Source organism: Colias croceus, chromosome Z (genome assembly GCF_905220415.1).
Source record: "Colias croceus chromosome Z, ilColCroc2.1".
NCBI classification, from domain to species: domain Eukaryota; kingdom Metazoa; phylum Arthropoda; class Insecta; order Lepidoptera; family Pieridae; genus Colias; species Colias croceus.
In genome coordinates, this window is record NC_059568.1 from 8,505,281 (window position 1) to 8,525,115 (window position 19,835).

General features: G+C 35.6%; 2 protein-coding genes across 3 annotated transcripts; one reads left to right on the forward strand and one right to left on the reverse strand.

The window, feature by feature from the left end:
- The first annotated feature begins 240 nt into the window (after positions 1-240).
- LOC123704959 lies at positions 241-1,701 on the forward strand. Its single transcript, XM_045653469.1, has one exon. It carries the CDS (start codon positions 484-486, stop codon positions 1,243-1,245), a length of 762 nt encoding a protein of 253 aa, XP_045509425.1. The 5' UTR covers positions 241-483; the 3' UTR covers positions 1,246-1,701.
- Positions 1,695-18,361, reverse strand: LOC123704958 (pyruvate dehydrogenase phosphatase regulatory subunit, mitochondrial). Of its 2 annotated transcripts, none has more exons than XM_045653468.1 (16): positions 17,837-18,361; positions 15,851-16,063; positions 14,790-14,953; positions 14,328-14,461; positions 14,150-14,252; positions 13,948-14,049; positions 13,160-13,332; positions 7,361-7,553; positions 6,889-7,038; positions 6,353-6,507; positions 5,862-6,004; positions 4,438-4,735; positions 3,861-4,040; positions 3,459-3,659; positions 3,194-3,300; positions 1,695-3,049 (listed from the first exon to the last, which is right to left on the reverse strand). In XM_045653468.1, the coding sequence occupies exons 1-16, from the start codon at positions 18,082-18,084 to the stop codon at positions 2,920-2,922; spliced, it is 2,694 nt and encodes an 897-aa protein (XP_045509424.1). In that variant the 5' UTR covers positions 18,085-18,361; the 3' UTR covers positions 1,695-2,919. The 2 variants fall into 2 exon arrangements, with proteins under 2 accessions (XP_045509424.1, XP_045509422.1); XM_045653466.1 differs by having other exon boundaries at positions 5,862-6,010; positions 17,837-18,359.
- Between the last annotated feature and the right edge of the window lie 1,474 nt (positions 18,362-19,835).

The window sequence follows — 19,835 nt, forward strand, 5'->3', positions numbered from 1 at the left end:
ATAGCCATAGCCATAGACTATATACTTATTACAGGCCATAGCTTAAAATATAATCTAGGTAGGTACCTATGTACCTACTTCGTTATAAAATATGTGTTAAATGATTATTTGCTCTTCTAGACACACAGCTAGACACTTACCTATCAAATGTTTTTGTTAAAATATAATATAGTTTATTAAAATCGTAAAACTTTTTAAACATGACCAATTACAGAGAATTAATTACAGTACATATCGTGTTAAAATTTACCTTTTTGACATATTAATCAATAGGTAATCAATAAACAATAGTGCCAGAGCTACCTACTCTACTCTATGACACAATCTCAGTTGTCACAGTCAGTTGTCTTTGCCTCTATTGATCCAAAATAATCAACAAAGAAATTGGAAAACTGTTTTACAAAATCGTTACCTAAATCGTAACATATAGAATTCTGATAAAAAAAGGTTTTAAACTGCATTGAGTGTTCAAAATTCAGGAATATGTCGGATTCAGCTGGTTTTTCTTCATTATTCGCGCTAGTGGACAGTCACTTATCCAAGACTACTGTAAAGGAAAGCAATTCAGATGGAGTTTCCAGAAGTCCGTTCCAAATCCCTTCTTTGCGAGATAGACCGGATGTAAGATCTTCAGAAAGTCGGATATTTTTACCTATGTGTCCAAGGCTACCTATTCCATCTTTAACTTTGAGTGATACTCCAAGTCCAATCACAAATATTTTAGCTGAGCAAGTAGCTAATATGCTGAAAGCAAAAGAAAAAAAACAAAGAGAAGAGGAAGAAAAAAAGAGAGTGGAGGAAGAGATGAAAAAATTAAAACTTAATGATGAAAAAGATGATTATGTCATAGATTTGATGAAGGCATTACAAACACCATATAAACCTGAATTGCGAGTTAAAGAAGAGGTGCTTAGTAGTAGCAGTTCATTTGAATCGCTGTTTGGACCTAAATTTACAGATGAGGATCCGTGCACATTAAAGAGCCCTGAACCACTATTACCATGTACAACAGATATATCACATATGTTACATGTAAAGGTCCGTAAAGGAAAATCATCAACATTTGGTAAAGTCCTATCGTCAAGATTGAGACCTGTGGCTGCTCCATATCTACGTAAGAAGGTTGATAATAACATTAAACCTTTTGATTTTTCAACTCCTTCACCTTGTGATGCATTCCGAGAAAAATTAAGGAAGCCTACAATGTCATGTACCTATACTGTTAATATAGAGCAATCGATTTAAAAAACTTTATTTATTTATGTGGTAACAAATTATAAGCTAAGTTAAGGTGTAGGTGTCGATACAAATTGTTATCATTTATTTATATCTACTATTCCTAAGAATATTAAGTTTAAGTTAACAGATTTTTGACCAATTTATTGAAAATGAATAATGAATGTAATAGAATAAATAATAAAAATATAATGAATGTAATAGAAAGACAACATCTTGAGATAGACTAATGTATACATTATACACTTGTATAAAAATGAAGAGTAACATACATAATTTTATTTCAAGAATTATAAGGATACCTGAATATTTGATCCTTTTGAAATTAAGTAATAAGAGTTGTAATTATAATATTGAATTGTAATGATTGTATTGTTCCTCTTAAAACTTGAAGTATATGCTGGAATTTCACCATGCAAAATGTAGTTAAAATGTAATTGACGAAATAAAAGACATTATTGAATAGAGAATAATTTTATTTCTTCATATTTATGTAATATTCTGAGAAAAATGGTAAAAACAAGTTACATAACTATGCATTTATTGCTTTTATCTTGTTTATATTAAAACAATGTATGTTTTTTTAATCTTAGTACAAATTTTTTAAAAACTTTCTTATTGATTTTCAATTTACTGTTCTAAATATTACAAAATACTAGCTGTCCAGTGATCCGCACGGTTTGGCCTCCGGATGATCCCGCGTGCAAACTTAGTATTACTTTTAGTTCACATATAATTCTGATGTATAACTAATATTCCTGTAAAGTTTCATCCAATTCAGTCCAGTAGTTTTTATGTGAAAGAGTACCAAACATGCATCCATTCCATCCATCAATCTTTACTTACAAACTTGTACGTTTATAATATGGTAAGTATGATTTAATAAAATATAATATATTTCTAATAATATTAAAATACCTCCACTTTGAATACTTAACTTAATGCAAACATTTACTTTGGCCTATAATTTTTAAGGGTTGCAAGAAAGAGCTATAGGTATATTACTTTTAAGGCAAGGTTTTCGATAAACTAGTCATTTTAAACACAGCAAATATTACCAATCACAGTGATGATATAATAATTATAGTCTAAGATCCAAATATAGGTCAACCTTCACTGGCGTGATAATAGAATGAGACCAATTTTATAATAAATTTAGTGTATTAAAAAATGTATTAAAAATGGGTTTACTGGGAAAATCCTGGACAGGATATTTTTTAATTAATTATTAAAAAAAAATTATTTTCATTTTTTATTAATTGCAGTTTCGAGATAATAAAACAATTTTGTAATAAAACAGCGCTGACAATTTTTTTTTTCATCATCCTATCAAGTGAAAGTAACTGGTACCGACATACCTGTTTATACCTGCCAACCTAACCATTTGTCCCGGTAAATATTAGAAAACGACTATGACTGCACATTCTGTAGGTTTCATATAAGTCTATTATAATTTTTTTTTGTTATCTTGATACTGCAATTAATTAAAAGGTATTTTTTTTTTCATTCATTAAAAATGTCCTGTCCAGGATTTTCCATTTTTAAATAATAAAAAATGTATTTTTAATACATTTTTTAATAGACTAAATTTATTATAAAATTGGTCTCTTTCTATTATCACGCCGGTGAAAGTGGATCTTCTACTATTATGAATGTTTTATTGACACTTTCGCGCCTTATTATCTAAGGCTGGTAATGTCTTCCCAAGTGTTGCGATTCGTGTAACTTCCTTGTGGCTTGGTAAACATCACGTTCCTTGTCGGGATACTTTGTCGGCAAGTTCGGAGAGTGCAGATTTACTTTTGCTGCGTATCTACAAAATATAAATACTACAGTTAAAAAGATAATGCAATGCTGATAATAATCTGTATTCCCTTAGTACCAAAAAATACAGATAAAAAAAGGGAATGAATACATTTTCATATATTTTAAACTGTGAATTTATTAAATTATTTACCTTATTCCAGCAATATCAATTTCGTAATGACCACTCAAGATGTATTCGTTCGTAACCTTTTGAGGGATGCCATCCTTATCCAGATTTTGAACAAACCCAAGGCAGACCTGAATAAAATAATAATTAAGGTTATTTCGTCATGATAATAAATCAACCAAAAACAACCGAATTGTAAATAATCATCATCATAATCCACCACACTGGCCCAGTGCAGGTTGGCAGATGTCACATGTCGTGGAACAGATTATACAAAAGCAAAAAGTACCTGTTTCTTGAACGTAAACCCGTAGCTCGTGGTGGTAGTTTGTCCGCAGTAATTGCCGTCCCTGTATATTGGCTCGCCGCCCCACGACCACAGGTCCAGCTCGTGGTCGTGGTCCGTTAACAGCAGCTGCACGTACTGCCTGTGTACGCCCTCCTTGCGCTGTTGTAATAAAGCGTCTCGCCCGATGAACGGTATGTGTTTCTGTTACAAAAAAAAGTTGTGAATACGATTTATAATATAGATTTATATATTTATTTATCTTCGCCTGGTTAAGGAAAATAACTATTAAAATTGTAAAAACTTACGTTTCAGCGTTATCATATACATCGTTGGCCACATATTTCATCAATAGTATTGGACATTGGACAAAATGAATTTTTACTTCTTGGAGCATGTACTCACGTCGAACTTGACCCGCCACGTGCGCCCACACTCTAGCGGCGTGGTCATAGTGTCCAGGTCCTGTCCCCAGAACGCGAAGAATTTCTCCACGCGCAGGGACCGCGCCGCGTAGTAGCCCACGTGTGTGATGCCGTACTTCTCACCCTCTGTTGTGAGCCGGTTGTATACGTGCAGCGCGAACTGGTGACAAATTATTCCTTTTTTTAAGAAAATTTTTCTTCATAAAAAAAGAGGAAAAGTATTCTATGTTTAGCTATTTTAAACCAAATCAGTTCGGCTGTTCTTGAGTGACTTTTTTATTTATTAAGAATTTCCAATTAACCGTCCGTTTGAACGCACTGATCTCGGGTACTATTTTTGGGATAGATTCAAAAATTCTTAAACCACTGGATACGTAAGTTAACGCTGAGTTCTCCAGACTACATGTTTTAATAATCTCCAGTATCCTTCAAGCGAAAGATTTCAATTTAGTTTTTACTTTTATACATTACAAACAATCACATAACTACATAAATAGTTCTCTATTTGATACAAACAAAATATGACAGTAAATTTATTTTTTCCACACTGAAATTACCTCATTAGGTATATAGAGCACGTATCCGAGTTCACCCGTGTGCGTGAGATTCATAGCGCGAACACCGTTAGCGAGACCCACGTCTAGCTCCTTAAATGTGAAGAAGGGAAAGTTGGACGGAGACAAATCCGTGTCCGTGAGCTCAGACAGCAGGCTCCTGGTGAACGGGCCCAGTATGCAGATGGCCGTGTACAGTGACGTCACGTCGGAGAGAGTCACCGAGCCGTTGGGCGGCAGGTGACGTCTGATCCACACCTTGCAGCGCGTCTGTTGGATCGTTGGCGCGATCATCATGTAACTGAAATAATGCTCGTGATCATAGCATTATGTCCTATGGAATTCTGCTATGGGGCAGGGCTGTAGATATTGAAACTATATTTATATTACAGAAAAGAGCCATACGCTCTATATATAATTTACGTGCTAGGGACTCACTAAGAGATCTCTTTAAGAATACTGGTATCCTCACTGTACCATCACAGTATATATTTAATAATATTTTATATGTACACAAAAACGCAGACTTACACACAAGAGTAGGAGATAGACACTGTTATGGCACAAGGAGCAGAAATAAAATTGAAATGCCATTTTACCGGTTAGCTAAAGTTAAAAATTCATTTATGGGTCAAGGTAGGTATACTTTTTTACAACAAAATTCCTCATAGTATTAAAGAGTTTAGTAGTGCTAAATTTAAGAATTATGTAAAAAAACGTCTTAGTTCAGAGAGCCTATTACAGCATTAAGCAATATATGGAAGATAAAAACCCATGGAGGGTTGTCGGGTGAGAACCGCAGGACAGTTCTTTGGCATATTATGATAATATATACGTACGGTTACTTACATATTTTGTAAAATTAAATTGTAATACTGAAATGATTTAAAAGAGCAACTATGGAGTTTCTTGCCGATTCTTCTCCCTAGATACTGCTTTCTGAATCGGTGGTAAATGATAAAAATATGTATTGACGTTTCAAAAGTGCTTCTCGAAGAAGTCTAATTGAATAAATAAATGTTTGAGTTTGAGTTTGATCTATAATCTCGTTCAAACTATAAAGTCTATAAAGTCGTTCAAACTTCAAAAACCATTTTTTTGACACGTCCTTTGGAGAGCATTTTTTTACAGATGAAGATTCACGCTACACCGTGCCGCGGACGGGCCGTGTCGGAGTCTGGAAACAAATGAAACAATATCCATCGACATTTCAACGTCGTGCCCCGTCTGTACAAGACCGAATCACGGTCAGACAGGAATCACTTAACTGTAACACAAAAAGTATAATGCTTGATCTAGCCGCGGACGGGGCACGACCTGGTCGCAGCACGGTATAGCGTAAATGCTCCTTAAAGCAGCTTGACCGATTTTAATCTATTTCTTCGGTAGGCCTGAGAATCGATCTTGAATTCTATGCTAATACTCACTGATTCTCCGAGATACGCGCCAAGCTGCAATCGTTCTCATATCCGCCGCGTTCGTTCTGCATCCCCGTGTGTATAATACTTCCGATCGGCACATCCACGTCGTTCGAACATAAGTACTGTAGCAGTTCCACTACTTCGTTGCCCTGAGACTATAATATCAAATCGGAAATACAATTGTAACCCAGGCCGTGCAAATATTAGTATATATGTAGTACGAAAAATTTAATAGTAGAGGAGACCGTGGCAGATCGACCTTCACCGATCTGATAACCAGATGAGACGTATCTTTTATGAAATATAATTTATAAATAAATATGCCTATGATCAATTGCCTGTCAAAACATTCTCATCGCTATTTTTAACTTTTTTTTTTATTTGCACACAATTATTTGATAAATTAAAGTGATCCCAGAATGCATTTTCCATTTGAAAACAATGTAAGTGTAAAAATAGTGTAAGTATTTTAAATATTATTTATTTAAGTTATGTACCTGTAAATCAATTTTGGTAAAAGACGAATAGTCGGCTAGACCGATAGCTTCTCTACAAGCCCAATATTCCCTTTGCACTGTTTCGAACCAGTGCGGCTTGCCGAAGGTTTTCGTATAGGCTGTCTTGAACGGCCTGGGTTTGTCTGCGTCTTTATCTATAAATGTGTTGAAAATTTTATACAGTATTTTAATATGAATACTGTCCATAAATTTTTCAATTTCAAATCTGTTTTTATATTATTACATGCTGTGACGCGCGGTTTCACTAGCGGACTAACCCTCGGGCAAAATCAAGTATCAGCAAAATAACACATGAGCTACAAAAAGCTCATGTGTTATTTTGCTGCGTTTTTTTGAGTTTTTTTTATTTTTAATAATAACTTATCTGTTATATGATCCATCCACATAAAACTTTGGCACTTATAATTCAGAAGGATAGTATTTGTGAAGTGTGACGGTGTAATAAACAAACAAACATACACAATTTCGCATTTATAATTATTATTAGTAGTATAATATACAACATGTAATCTTACCAACAGGTTCGAACCAAGTGGGCCGCTCGTAGCCCATCACCTGTCCGAAAACAGCGCCCTTGTCCCTAAGAGTCGGGTAGATCGGTGACAGGCGAAGGTTACGGCCCGTCTCAAACTCGTGGAAGGGATACGATAGACCATAGTGAACACCTAAAATATACATCAAATCTATCATAAATATATCATAAATATACAGACAAATCTCTTATTGTATCAAATTCCATATATATTTGAGAGGTCAGACTATTCTACGAAATAAAGACAGTTTTGCAAAAGGCAATAAAATAAATCCTTTATTTGCATTTAAACATGGTATTTTAAGGTGTTATAACTTAATAACCTTTATTTATCAAATACATAAAATTATGTTTGTAGACTGACATTTTAAAATATGAAATTAATTTATTGTTCTGACATTTAAAAAAATGACCATTTTTTTAACTCTGATAACTGCACACTCCAATTTCGTTACCTGGGGCTTCTTTAACCCGATCCCTCAGGAATCGTTTATTATTATGCAATCCGAGGAAACGGCTGATGTCCAGCTCGTACATGTCGTATTTTGTGTATCCTTCGACTATTTCGTCCACAGTCGCCTCAGCCACCCCGCCGGCGGCCGATATGCCAACCGTCTTCATACCAGCCGCTACGTGGTAATTGAACATCTGATCAAAATTCAATTCCTTAGTACACGAATATTCAATTGGAATTACGTTGGAATCGAGTAGACTATAGAGTCCTATCCTACTAATGACTATGACTATATAATAATACTAGCTTTCCACCCGCGGCTTCGCACGCGTTTTCAGAGAAAACCCCGCATAGTTCCCTTTCCCGTGGGATTTCCGGGATAAAACCTATCTCTCTCAAGTTGGATCGAACTGCACATGGTGTGCGAATTTTATTATAATCGGTTAAGTGGTTTAGGAGTCCATTGAGGACAAACATTGTGACACGAGATTTATATATGTCGTGGTCATATCGTAGATTTGATCATTTCATGATATGAGTGGCCATTTCACGAAATGGTCGCATATCGTGAAATGGCCAACATAGTTTGATCAGATCGTTAAATCGTCAACGTTTCACGATTTGGTCATCCACATTTGGCCAGATCGTATAAAATATAAAGAGTCCATAAAATATTAAAAAATTTCAGAATAACTATATTCTAAAAACTTGTTTAATGTCATTTAAGTTAGTGCCGCGGCAGCGGCCGGCGAATGCCAGAAGCGAATCGTTTTTGCAGTAGAAAACAGTTAGGTTAGGTTAGGTTAGACTTTGATAAACAACGCACGAGCCGAGCGAGCAAAGCGAGCGTGCCGCGGCAGCGGCCGGCGAGTGCCAGAAGCGGATCGCTTTTTAAAAAACAAACAATTATAATAATAAAGTAGTAGTTTCTTAAATTATTTTATTTAAGTCGCATTTTTTCTTAAATACATATAAGATATCCACATTTTCCATAGTACTCGTACCTCTTCGTCGTAAATTCTTTGCTATGACTTTCTTCATAATATTGTTATTAAACGAATTATGAAGTTTTTAACTGCGAATAATTTAATTTTCGCCAGCGGCCGCCATCTTATCACATAAACACAGAGCTTGCAGCGCCTCTACCAACGATTAATGTAACTATTTTACGATATGATCAAATAATTTTGATCATTTCATGAAAAAACCGTGCGTTAATTGGCCATTTCTCTCTTTTCATTTTTGATCTGCCCAAACCACATCATGATGTGGCCAAACTAAATTGGCCATTTCACGATATGCGACCATTTCGTGAAATGGCCACTCATATCATGAAATGATCAAATCTACGATATGACCACGACATATATATTAAGAAGATTATAAATGCGAAAGTTTGTGAGGACGTGTGTATGTATGTTACTCTTTCACGCAAATACTACTGAACCGAATACAATGAAAATTTAGCACACATATAGAGGGTATGGTAACTTGGATTAACATATAGGATAGGTTTTACCCCGGAAATCCCACGGCAACGGGAACAATGCGGGTTTTCCTTTGAAAACGCGGGTGGAAAGCTAGTATAAATAAGTACAATTCGGATCTATTTAAGAAAATAGTGAATAGGCTATACCTCTGTGTTCAGGCATGCCAATCAAGGGGACCGCATCGAGCTTAACATAAGGCGAGATCATGGTCAAATGTCTGATCAGTTGTTGAATAAAAAATAAAAAAGTATCTATATACATTGCCGTCTTTACCATAGGGGCACAGGGGGCCAGTGCCCAGGGCCCCCCATCGTCTGGGGGCCCCCTGGAGGAGATTTTTGGAGACAATTTTTCTCACATATATCTCAAAATATTTTATTAAAAGCAATACACTTTTCTCGTTGCCAGAACGTCAGATCATTTTCAGATTTATTCGAATCAAAACATCTATGTATAGAAATAATTCGAGTGATTCGAACACCATTATAATTAACTTATCAGACATTTACTTGAATTATTTTCGGAATTATGAAAATAATAACAAGTATAAGTTTACAGAATACCTAGCTTTTTATATGGGCGTTGTGACAAAACTTTAATCTCTGGGCCTGTAGACAAGTGGCAGAAACGCTAGAGAATAGAATCCGCTATTGATACTAATAATTGATATCCCACCAAAAACATAAATGTAAAAATTGGAGCCGAGTTCAGTTTTTACATTCATGTTTCTGGTGGGATATCATTACTTTTTGGACAGAAAATTACTCTGCAAATTTGATTTACTTCAAGAATATAATACTTTTTATATACGATTTTTTTTTTTGTTGCGGTTTCTCTGTATGGTTTGTTTAGTATTATTTTCTATATTTTCTTGTATGTTTTGAATGTCAGCGCACATTGCCCTGTGAAAAAAATTATCTGCAATTTTTTAAACACGTTTTCTGTTTAAAAAATTACATGATTTTCTAAACATCCAGCGTGAATTTGTACACACACTATTACCAAGATGCAAAGATCGTTGTAGAAGAATCGTCGCCGTGGTCGCCTTACTCCATGACGTGACGGTATTGCCATGACGCGATCTTGAAATTTTACTCTAAACGCGCCTAAAGATGTTTCACTTATATTAATATTACGTAAATTAAATCATTTCGACCTTCGACGAAGCCTTTTTTCATTACACTGAAATTAGGTAAAACTAAACTACGAACACGAACACGAACGCGCACGCGAGCGCGAGCTCGAAAGCGAACGCGAACGCAAACGCGAACGCGAGCGCGCACGCGAGTTCGAGCGCGAAAGCGAACGCGAACGCGAGCGCGCACGCGAAAACGAACGCGAACGCGAGCGCGCATGCGAGCGCGAACGCGAACGCGAGCGCGAACGCGAACGCGAACGCAAGCGCGAAAGCGAACGTGAACGCGAGCGCGAACGCGAGCGCGAACGCGAGCGCGCATGCGAGCGCGAACGCGAACGCGAGCGCGCACGCGAAAACGAACGCGAACGCGAGCGCGCACGCAAGCGCGCACGCGAGCGCGAACGCGAGCGCGCATGCGAGCGCGAACGCGAACGCGAGCGCGAACGCGAGCGCGAACGCGAACGCGAACGCGAAAGCGAACGTGAACGCGAACGCGAGCGCGCACGCGAAAGCGAACGCGAACGCGAGCGCGCACGCGAACGCGAACGCGAACGCGAGCGCGCACGCGAGCGCGCACGCGAGTTCGAGCGCGAAAGCGAACGTGAACGCGAGCGCGCATGCGAGCGCGAACGCGAACGCGAGCGCGAACGCGAACGCAAGCGCGAAAGCGAACGTGAACGCGAACGCGAGCGCGCACGCGAAAGCGAACGCGAACGCGAACGCGAGCGCGCACGCGAACGCGAACGCGCATGCGAGCGCGAACGCGAACGCGAGCGCGAACGCGAACGCGAACGCAAGCGCGAAAGCGAACGTGAACGCGAACGCGAGCGCGCACGCGAAAGCGAACGCGTACGCGAACGCGAACGCGAGCGCGCACGCGAGCGTGAGCTCGAAAGCGAACGCGAACGCAAACGCGAACGCGAGCGCGCACGCGAGCGCGCACGCGAGTTCGAGCGCGAAAGCGAACGCGAACGCGAGCGCGCACGCGAGCGCGAGCTCGAAAGCGAACGCGAACGCAAACGCGAACGCGAGCGCGCACGCGAGTTCGAGCGCGAAAGCGAACGCGAACGCGAGCGCGAACGCGAACGCGAACGCGAGCTCGAAAGCGAACGCGAACGCGAGCGCGAAAGCGAACGTGAACGCGAGCGCGAACACAAACTCATACTCCAACACCAATTCGAATTCGAACGCGAACGCGAACGCGAACTAGTACTTGTAGATCATAAAATTATTTATACAAAAGAATCAATACATTATTTGTAGATGTAGCTTCCTACCATTTTAATAAGAAACGGCTACGAAAGAATAATGTGTGCGTGTACTTGTGTACACACGTAAGAAGTGAAACTTCTTTATAATCTTATTTTTCCAAAAATTATATACATATATGCAACTTTACAGAAACGTCGTCGAAGACATCGAATCACGCGTGGTAGGGATAAGAAAAAAATGGCGCGTAACGAAAAAATGTTACACTAAATTTTTTTCCAACCCCGATAAAGAAGTTTCCCTTCAAAAAATCCAGATGCTAATATTAAAAAGATAAATTTGAAAAAGAGAAAGGTAATTTGAAAAAGTAATTCTTAAAATATTTCTTAATTAAATTTAATTTAAGTCAACTTTGGAGCGCCATTACAGCAGCAGCAAAAAATAAGGAAAAAAAGTTTCATCAAAAGACCATATACCTAATACAAAATTGGTCAGAAGTAACTTTTTTGTAAAATGTATAAAAAAATGGAGCAAAAATTTTCTCATTTCTTATTAGTTACTTCTATAAGTTTCAATTTAGGGCAAAAACACATATATTTATGGGAAAAAATTTGTATAACTAGTTTGGTTTCAAAGGGCCCCCAATTCTTGTGTGCCCAAAGGCCCCGGCATAGTCTAAGACGGCCCTGTCTATATAATTTAACAGATATGACTGTGTGATTGTACTTCATCTTACTTCTGTTTTTTATTTTAAGATAACTTCCTAGATTGAAGATTAACTGAAGTTAATCCTTATTTATGAAAAAATGATGACAGTTCTTTATTTATCATTATCTCTTGATTTAAAATAAATGTAATGACTTTTTAAACTGCAAATCCTTGCTTGCTTCCAAACGTGTAATATACAATATATATAATTATACTTTTGGTTGAATAACTTATAGATGAGACGCTAAACAAAAATTTAAATACTTACCAATTCCATCTTCGTTGTAGACTCAAGAGATGATAATGTCTTCGCAAAACGTTGAATAACACGAATTTAGCGGCCTCATTACAGCTTCATTCATGATATTCAACGATTCGAAAAAACACAGTTTTCTGCATAGTCGGCGTTTTTTTTGTACTTCCTTTCACCGTTGCAATTATCATGAACTTTATGCAGGGTGTCCCAATAATGGTGGATAGTCTAGTTCGTGCGTGTGCGGGAGGGAGGGAAGAGCGGTGTCAACACCACCCGCTGAAAATTTATATCCAAACAACTTGCGGGTTACTCCATTTTTGTAAAATTTAGAAAATTCCCAATATTTCTCGAATTTGTGGACATCACGTTTGTAGTTCGGGATTTAACTGCGGACGTGGTGTCCACAAATTCCAGAAAACGTCGAATATTTCAAAATTTAAAAAAAAATGGCGTATACCCCGAGCCGTTTGAGACACAATTTTGTCAGCGGGTGGTGCTAACCCCTCTCTTCACATCTCCCGTACACGCACGATTTAGATTATCCACCATTGTCAGGACACCCTGCATACCGCCCTGTACAATGTAGATCATAACATTTCCATTTACTGCTAGTGTCAGTACTTGCCATTTTTTCTTTTTAATTTTTAAAATATACTTCTTTTTTAATAAATCTTTCTTACAGCAGTCTAAATATGAATACAGAATAAACATTGCTATGCATTTTTATAATACATATAACTAGGTAAATATAGTCAAAAATAAACTTGAAAAAAAAAAATACGCTTCCATATGCAAGTTGTATAAAGAAAAAACCTCCAACCAAACCTGTACATCTTTAAATAATAATTATTGAGATATTTCGATTGTACTAACACTTTGTACATCTTATAGACAGCTAATTTTACCACTAATATTAATTGTATGCAGTATAATCATGAACAAATAGTATCAATTAGCTACAAGGTACAAAATTAAGGGGGAATAGGTAAATAATATTACCTCAGGTGCTTCCCCGACAATCCACTTGCAATCCGGTGAAAATGCTTCCAGACCATTGCAAAGTTTGTGCAAGACGGCTTGGTTCAAACTGGGTACGCGCTTCAGCAATTCTTGGAGAAGCACGTGGAAGTGGTCCCAGTCCTCTGGGAGACACCGTTGGGCCGAGTTCTCAACTGTTTATATACATTTACCGTTCAATAATGTTCGATTAAAAAAACTTTGCAAGTAAAAAATCGCTTATTTGCACAAATATCGTCTTGCGAAAACAGTACACGGTTGTTTATAAAAAGAAAATAAAAAAACTAACGCATATAAATTTCCAAAAACAACAATTTTTGTAAGTTGACTCGCATCGTCGCGTCGTGCTGTAGCTGTAGGGGATAAAGATTGATTATATTATTTTATTATTTCACTTTAGATTTTATTAAATTATAGGATGCTGGTGCGCATAGCGAAACTTAATCCTAGTAATAATTAGTTGCATGAAACGTTAAAAATAACCTAAATAAAGGGGAAAAAAACATAGTTCTTTTTTTGTAAATCTATTACTAACGAAGTTATTTAATATGACCAGGTACCTAATGAAAATTGCTAAAGTTTATAATATGATAGCCATGCGATCGCTAGCCTGTGCCATTAGAAGTATATTCGCAATGTTCATAACAATAGCATAAGCACAAAATAAAAATAGAATAATATATTTGATGAAAGTATTGTTTCCTATTATATACCTAAAAAATGCATTTCTTAGCTACAATTTTTAATTATTAATCTAAAATAAAACTTACTCTCTTCTTCATAAACAGGTTTGGCTATCGGCTCAAATCCTCCGGCTAGGATACACCCATCCCTTTCACGTAAATATATATAGCCATCTGGATCGCGCACAACTGTAACAAATAGAAATCATTGTGATTTTAATAGTTTACAATTATGTTATCGTACATATCTTCTTAAATTGATAAATATAAAAACATTGGGTAATGATACCTGGTGTCATTGGATCCAGATTTTCAATACGTTTAGTGTGCAAATAATAATGTTCACACGGCAGTAATGGTACTTTAACTTGTGGTTTGGCGAGTTGTCCAACCTTGAAAAGTATACTTGATTAAATTTCCATTTTGAGTACAATACGTTTGGAATATAAAAATAATGATCCACTTACCTGCCTTGCCCAAAATCCAGCACAGTTAACAAAATATTGACATTCGATGGACCCTTGGGTGGTTTCGACTCCGGAAACCCGACCGTTCTTAGAATGAACTGCAGTTACGGAACATTCTTCCATTATTCCTACACCTGCAAAATTTCACAAATTCAAATCCCAATTAATCATAAGGGTTTAACATGGGCTTGTGCATAAAGTTCAAAAAGCAATGCAAGAATCTATAAAATTAGAAGCTTAAAAATCTATGTAATATATTTTTTTTAACAACTAGCAGTCCGCCCCGGCTTCGCCCGTGGTACATATTTACGTTTTCTCAACATAAGAACCATCCTCGTACTTCAAGGAATATAATAAAAAAGAATTAACGAAATCGGTTCAGCCGTTCTCAAGTTATGCGCTTACCAACACATTTTGGGATTCATTTTTATTTTATAGATTTAGTGCATAATTGCTAGTCACCATTGTCAGTAGCTTCCCTCATGAGTGACATGCAAAAAAGATATGGATCGCCAACACCATCGCCTGGTATCCAAAGTCCACCAAGGACGTCCTCAACATTAAGCAATGGCCAAATTTCTTGACAGCGTTTTGGACTAACAAGCTCACATGGGATGCCCCAGGACCTATCTGAGGCAAATATACAAATTGTCTAATCTGGTATTATAACTTAGATTGAAATAAATGGAAAGGATATAAACACTTACAATACTGTTAAAAACTATGAAACCAATCAAAATAAACAAGAAATAACCATTCAATGTATGTATCCATCGCGCCTAACTTGGATATAATGCTATTATGGTGGAAGCAGGCCCATTAAATAGTGAAGATGGTACAAGATTATATTTAAAGTAATGCACATAAAGAGCAGATAGTTCAATAGAAACACAAAACTTTATTCATCTTACATCTACAAGGTGAAGGTTGTGTTTATCATTGTAACCATCTTCTAGTATGCCATCATAGGTGCACACATGTTTACATTATGTTTAAAATTATCATTCACCCTGTTCATACCGATATAATCTGTACATTTTTTTGTATTGCAACGCTTGTATTATTAGGAACACAAAACCCTTTTATTTAACTGTCACTCACTTATGCACATCATTTACTAACTTATGTGAATACAGGGTGTCCGGTATATAATGAAAATAACTTATATAGTTAAAATAATTCAGAAAAAAAATATAAAAAAATCTATCCTAAGTGTTAACTTTAATTAGGTTAGGTAGGTTAAAAAAAAATACCAATATTTTTAGAATTATTTTACTTTATCGAATGGCGCGACTGTGAATGGTTATAAAAATAAATGAACCGTAATAATAAACAACTCAACTGCTTAAAATTGAGTTGTTTATTCCTATAGGCTTCAATTTTATCATTTGGATTTTTGTAAAAAAAAAAGAATCTGCTAATGAAAGTATAAGGTGACATAGGGATAGGAAAGGAATTCACACAATAAGGGAATATGCATCTGGGAAAATTGAAGGTGAGTTAAAAATAAAATTGTTACATACACTGACTGACTTTTCATTCGCCTATAGACAGTCATTCTGTCCCTAGTTCTTGCCAACAGAAGAGATCCACACTGCTTCCAGCCAGTTTCTCTCCCACGTGATTCAAGATCTTTAAGAAGTTGTATGGAAGACTGAGCAATTCGTACTTGGGCTAAGGATGGCTTAAAAGCACCAACTAGACCTGATGAATGCCACCGACTCCCTGCTCCAATCCTAAGAGATTGTAAAGACTTGCACCATACCAGATGGATCACATTTGCACTATATAATATATATAATATACCTACCTATTTATTTATATATACCTGCCTATTTATTTATATAGGATTCTCAGTGATATAACCCAATATACCAGTATAAATGAACAATTAATAAAATTCATTTAAAGTAATTACATATTTAAACTTTAGATAATATTGAATACATTACAGTAATCCAAAATTAATAATGCACATGCAAATCTTCGCTAATTGTCGTATTTCCGAAGACACTCGAATCATTGAATCGTAAGAGCCCTAAACAACGAACTTGCATTTTACACCTTGTTCAAAAGAAATAGAAGTCAATTCATGGTCATACACAATCAAAAACAAATCGGGCGGTAGGTGACGGTAGCCTGTCAGTCAAAAAACTAAAAAATCCGTCAGTTGTCTTTAAATATTGGTGGTGACTGCACGTGTACTCTCTGTGTGAAATTATATAGAGCTGCTATTACGTACCCTTCTTGGTTTTGTTTTTAAAGGTGAATTGAATTAATCGATGAAATGATTTACACAGGTGATGGCAGTAGGGAAAGTGAAAATGAAGAAGAGTTCCGATGTATCTAAAATGTCAGAAATAAAGATAATCCCTGATTTTGATTGTTTTTATTTTTTTCGTAATTGTCATAATATTGAAGAATGATCAGTACTGTAAATACTTTTGAACTGAGATTTTAATGATAAGATTTACATATATGGTTTAAATATAAACCTGTGTTTGAAAACCATACTTTATCTACACTAATATTATAAAGAGGAAAACTTTGTTTGTTTGTTTGATTGTGATGAATAGGCTCATAAACTACTGGACTGATTTTAAAAATTCTTTCACCATTCGAAAGCTACATTATCCACGAGTAACATAGGCTAGGTTTTATCCCGGAAATCCCACGGGCACGGGAACTATGCGGGTTTTTCTTTGAAAATGCGGGCGAAGCCGCAGGCGGAAAGCTAGTACAATAGAAATTTTGTATTATTTTAACCTTCTTTTCTTCCATCATTACACCAGCTTCAGTAAGACACTTTAAAAGTACTATAAATTTTCCAAGTAAATCAATCCAACAAAGATAATATATTCGCAATCGTGGGGTAAACTCGCTATTTACTTACAAGGAATTATCGAAACAAAATCGTTACTTACCTACAAATACATATATATTAATCTCTTTTAGCACAAAACATATAATTTGACTAAATTATGCATGAAGAAAATGCATTTAACCGCTCTATATAGATATCATCTTCGGACTCTCCGAGAATATGACAGTTGCCGAACAGTGACGAAGATTTCTATGCGCATTATTACTTTTGGATTACTGTATGTGTATTATGTTATACATTAGGTGTTTGAAATAATAAAAATGTGAAATATAAGATTTCAACATCAACTTCTATGTTTTGAAGCTCACCCAAGCAATTAAATAGGTAGGAATAAAAATCAATACTTACCTAATCCCTAATGACTACAAATTATAATAAGTACCTATTCATCTTTAAAGAAATGTATATGATTTTAGTTGATAGTTTGTAGTGCTTGATTTTTTGAGCATGTATGCTTTAAATTAAAATATGAAATCTCATTAACATAACAAAGGATCAAGTAACTAGTACATTTTGTGACTCGCAGATATACTTTATACAACTGTTTTATTTCTAATTTAGTCAGTATTAATTGCATTTATTAGAGCAAGACAAGAAAATCAATAGAAGCGTTAAATTTTCTTACCTTTCTTTTTCTATGACGATGGTTTCTCCACCCCATCCCCGTTTTGATAAATGATAAGCCACAGCGGCTCCCATAACGCCTCCGCCACATATTACTACCTTGGCTTTTGTAGGCAAAGTTGTTAAGCAATTGTTCAGATTTTCTGTCTGATCCAATGCATCAATGCTAGATAACGATCGTCGTGCTATACCCAAGTATTTATATGCACTATATTTATATACACCATGTCTGAAGCGATTAGACAACATCTCGAATCGTTACTGCGCATAAACGCGATTGCACTACAGCAAAGAGTATAATGTTTATTCCACGTTTATTCACTACAGGTACAGGGTTCAAAACCACATCAATAATTTCGAATTAGATAGGTAGGTACCTATCTATAAAAACATTGCTTATTTTCGGATGTAATAAAATTTACATCGACGATCGTTCGTTATTTCGTTATATTGCAAAGATGAAAGAGCACAGAGAATACAAATACTACGATATTTATTATAGAGTTTGACAGTTTAAACTTTAAAACTAGAGATTTTAATTGAAGACTGAATAAAAAATAATGATTTATTCAAGAAATACGTCAGATTTTGTCCGTATATACATAGTAGTCTTTGGTCAGATTCACACATAATTAAATTAGACATATCGTACCTACTTATTATCTTTATCCCACCAAAAACATAAATGTAAAATATGGAGCCGAGTTCAATCGTTGACTTAATTTGCCAAAAAAAGGAGATGTAAATGTGTGCCAAGTACTGCAGACAGTCCAGAAATTTATTTACAAAGATGTATTAAGTTCTTAGGTTGACTGAAAACTCGAATTGTTTTATTTTCCCTTAGAGAACAATGTTTATTCCAAAATATAACTTTTTTAATTTGAATAATATAATTATTTTCACAAAGCAAACAACTAATGACCTATTGAACCCCATAATTTGATGAGGCTAGTTTTACATACTGTTTATATATTTTGTGAGGTTCTAAAAACTAGCCTCATCAAATAATCGGGTTCAATAGGTCATTAGTTGTTTGCTTTGTGAAAATAATTATATTATTCAAATTAAAAATTTATATTTTGGAATAAACATTGTTCTCTAAGGGAAAATAAAACAATTGAGTTTTCAGTCAACCTAAGAACTTAATACATCTTTGTAAATAAATTTCTGGACTGTCTGCAGAACTTGGCACACATTTACATCTCATTTCTTTTTTTGGCAAATTAAGTCAACGATTGAACTCGGCTCCATATTTTACATTTATGTTTTTGGTGGGATATTATTACTTTTTGTACAGAAAATTACTCTGCAAATTTGATTTACTTTATGACTTAATACTTTTTATATACGATTTTTTTTATTTTTTCTTGTGGTTTCTCTGTGTGGTTTGTTTAGTATTATTTTTTATATTTTCTTATATGTTATGAATGTCAGCGCCAAGAAGCTTATATCCTCTAATACACTGGAGATTGCACTATGACCATTAACTTGAAACAAGAAACTATGACATTCAATGACGTCAGTCATGTTTTTTGTCTCTTTCTGTCGAGTGACCACGCTGGTTTGTAAATTCAGGATTTTTCAAAATAGAAAAAACTAAAAATCATGGTCTATAAATAATAACGACATATATTTTTAACAGTATTTATATTATAATATTATGGTCATACTTTATAGGTAGGTACATACAATTTTAATTGGTATAGAATGATAGTTATAAATAACTTTTGGCTACAAAGCTTGGATATGAACCGATATATAGCATTAACATCCTTTGTAAATAGAGGAAAGTAGTGTTTTGCATCAGATGCTGTTTACCAAATTGTTAGCTACTCAGATCTTCTTTTTAAACGCGTTGCTTCGACGGGTCAATTTCAAGCCAGAATCATCAAAGAAAAACTGTTTATAGCAGCCTTGCACAAATTTTCTTTACAAAGTTTATTTTTCAAAAGTTATTTTTTTCTGGGTCGTAATCCTCAGTAATTTTACCCTTGATGGGC